Raw genomic sequence first — 2,500 nt, 5'->3', positions numbered from 1 at the left:
TGATCAAAATCCGCTTTCTGTTCTTTGGTGGAACTGCCTTACCCCGACCGAGCAGAGAAAGATGTGCCAGGTGAAGAGATTACCGAAGCCCCGGGCGTACGAGTAGTACGATAGGTAGATCGTCACATACGCAATCAGCCCGTGGTTGATGACGTTGAAGCAGGTCTCGAGATGATACACGAATTTCTCGCGACGCTCTTCCTCCTCCTTTTGGACGCTGCTGGGATCCATTGTCTTGTTGCACCACCGAACGATCAGCAGCAGCAGCAGCAGTGACTCTCGAAGTGACTTGATCGAGGATTTATAGGGCCAATTCTTTGGTTTGGCGTCACCCCACATGGCGCCACCGCAAAGCTACGTGTGGGAAGATTCGTTCGGCTGTTATCATCGCTGTTATCCACGCAGCGATCCCATCTCGGGCATGGGCGATGGCACACAGTCCCACGTTGAATCTCGTTGCTCCGATTGCACGTCTCCGGGTCCGACAATCGGACCACTTTTGTCGACGAATCGATCGACGAACCGCTTCCCTCGTGACGTGACCCCTTCGTTGGTTGGGGCCTGTTCGCTTGGCATCAACTGGCTCTGGCTGGCTGTTCTCTCGGGCACAATAAAGCATTCCAGCATCGAATCCAATCGTTAAAGCCAACTCAAACGACTCACATAAAAATCAGAAAAAGTTGATTAATTGTACCCCCTCCCCCTTCAGGCGGCCACCATCACCATCGGGGCTTTGAGCGGCATTGCTCGATGGTTCGCTCGTTCGCTGGCGATGGCATTGTTGGCGCGCTGCATCTTTTGCATCTGCTCAACGCCACATAAAACTCAATCAAAACCGCCCCAATTTGCCATCAACTTGGAGGTGCTGGTGGTAGTGGCAGTGGCTATTAAACTCTCGTCCTCTGCACCGCCACTTGCCACGCAGTTGACGCAGTTTCGGGCGGACTTTGAACATCAATCCGTACGTCTCGCCGAATCAGTCGATAGTCGCGAGGTGTACTCCCGACAGTACTTCCTACTACTTACGTTGGCTCTACGCACAACTTTCGCCGCCAGAACCGTGGACCTTGTGCACCATCATCACCGATCACGTTTAATGGTATTAGCAGCAGCAGCAGCAGCAGCAGCGTCGAAACGATACAGCGGCTACCGCTGGGCAATGGGTACTTTATACTCGGTTTACTGCAATTTCATATCAATTAATGAGAAACTGCAATGCCTCTGATGCTTGTGCACACACATAGCGGCCAATAGCGGGGCCGAGATTGAGTGAAAGGCGATGGAGGGCGAAGGTCGAGAATTTCGACAACAAAAGCAACACAAGACAATCAATTAACAAACAAACCAAGATGCTCACAACCTGCGCACACTACAGATGTGCCTTGTAACGTGAGTAAGTCATAAGTAGCGGTACTAAAGGGAAAAGTGGGCGAGAGTTCTTTGCCTGCAACAGAAGTTGTCGTCCAAGTTTTTTTTTTACTTCATCGTGTCACCTCAATCGATCGGGCCATCAAGACGGTTTCCTCAACATATGGCAAAGTGCATTTGAATTCCCTTTTATCAATTAGTTTCAGCTCTGTGTTCATCAAACTCTTCAGAACATTACAAGCCCTTCGGTTTTCAGTCTTACATGCCCTTATTCTCTGTCAGGTGACGTACTTCTTAATCAACGTCCTGATAGGCACTATTACAAGAGTACTCGTGTCCACAAAACTCTGTAGTCAAGTGTTCAACTTATGAATGATGATAGTAACTTTTTTGTAATGTCTGAATCCCAAAAAACTACCAAAATAAACGCAAAACTCCATGCAAATAGGGGCATGAGTTTGTGAATATCCGTATCCCGTGGATTCGATGAAATATTTCAGTTTCATCACAGTCGCCATTGACAGTTCATCATTCAGTTCAGGACAAGAATGGCGGATTTTTACCTCGGCAGGAGTAAACCAACCGACACACACACACACACACACACATACTTTTTGTGCGTCCAATGTTTTCTAAGATATGGTTACTAAACCGCTAAACTGACAGGAATTTGATCCCCACGACTCTAGACGTTAGTAGTGGCGGGTTGGGGTTCCATCAATCATGTAATGTTGAACATTGAAGTTTAACCACCCCCTTCCCCCCCCCCCCACTGCCTCGTGCCTTCCTCCCGGAAAGCCGCAAAGGGTGATTAGTTGAAAATGTCTCTTTATCGTTCGCCAAATGTTTAATCATGAGTGAAATACCAGCAGAACAGAACCGAACCACCGACCGGCTGTCACCCTTTTTTTCTTTCTTTTTTTCGCTCTCTTTCTCTCTCTCTCTCTCTCTCTCTCTCTCTTCTTTTTACAAGAGGTATCCACCTGTACACCGCGATTTGGTCAATTCTTTTTCCACTTTTTTCTCGTGTTTTGTTATGTTTCGCTCGCCGGCCTTTTGTGTGGCTCTTCGTTCGTCCTGCCGTTCACCGGGTTCATACTGCGGTGGTGGTGGCGGCGGCGGCATGCAGACG

The 2,500-nt window shown here is 48.6% G+C and overlaps 1 protein-coding gene across 1 annotated transcript in view; it reads right to left on the bottom strand.

Annotated features, from left to right (window-relative positions):
• The window catches only part of LOC125959378 (uncharacterized), a 941-nt gene extending 710 nt beyond the window's left edge, over nucleotides 1–231 (bottom strand). Inside the window, exon 1 of the mRNA XM_049692198.1 lies at nucleotides 43–231. Within this exon, the coding sequence (XP_049548155.1) occupies nucleotides 43–231 (189 nt within the window). The remainder of the gene's footprint in view (nucleotides 1–42) is intronic.
• Between the last annotated feature and the right edge of the window lie 2,269 nt (nucleotides 232–2,500).

Source organism: Anopheles darlingi, chromosome 2 (assembly GCF_943734745.1).
Source record: "Anopheles darlingi chromosome 2, idAnoDarlMG_H_01, whole genome shotgun sequence".
In the NCBI taxonomy this organism is placed as follows: Eukaryota; Metazoa; Arthropoda; class Insecta; order Diptera; family Culicidae; genus Anopheles; species Anopheles darlingi.
This window is presented reverse-complemented; position numbering and strand designations above follow the sequence as displayed.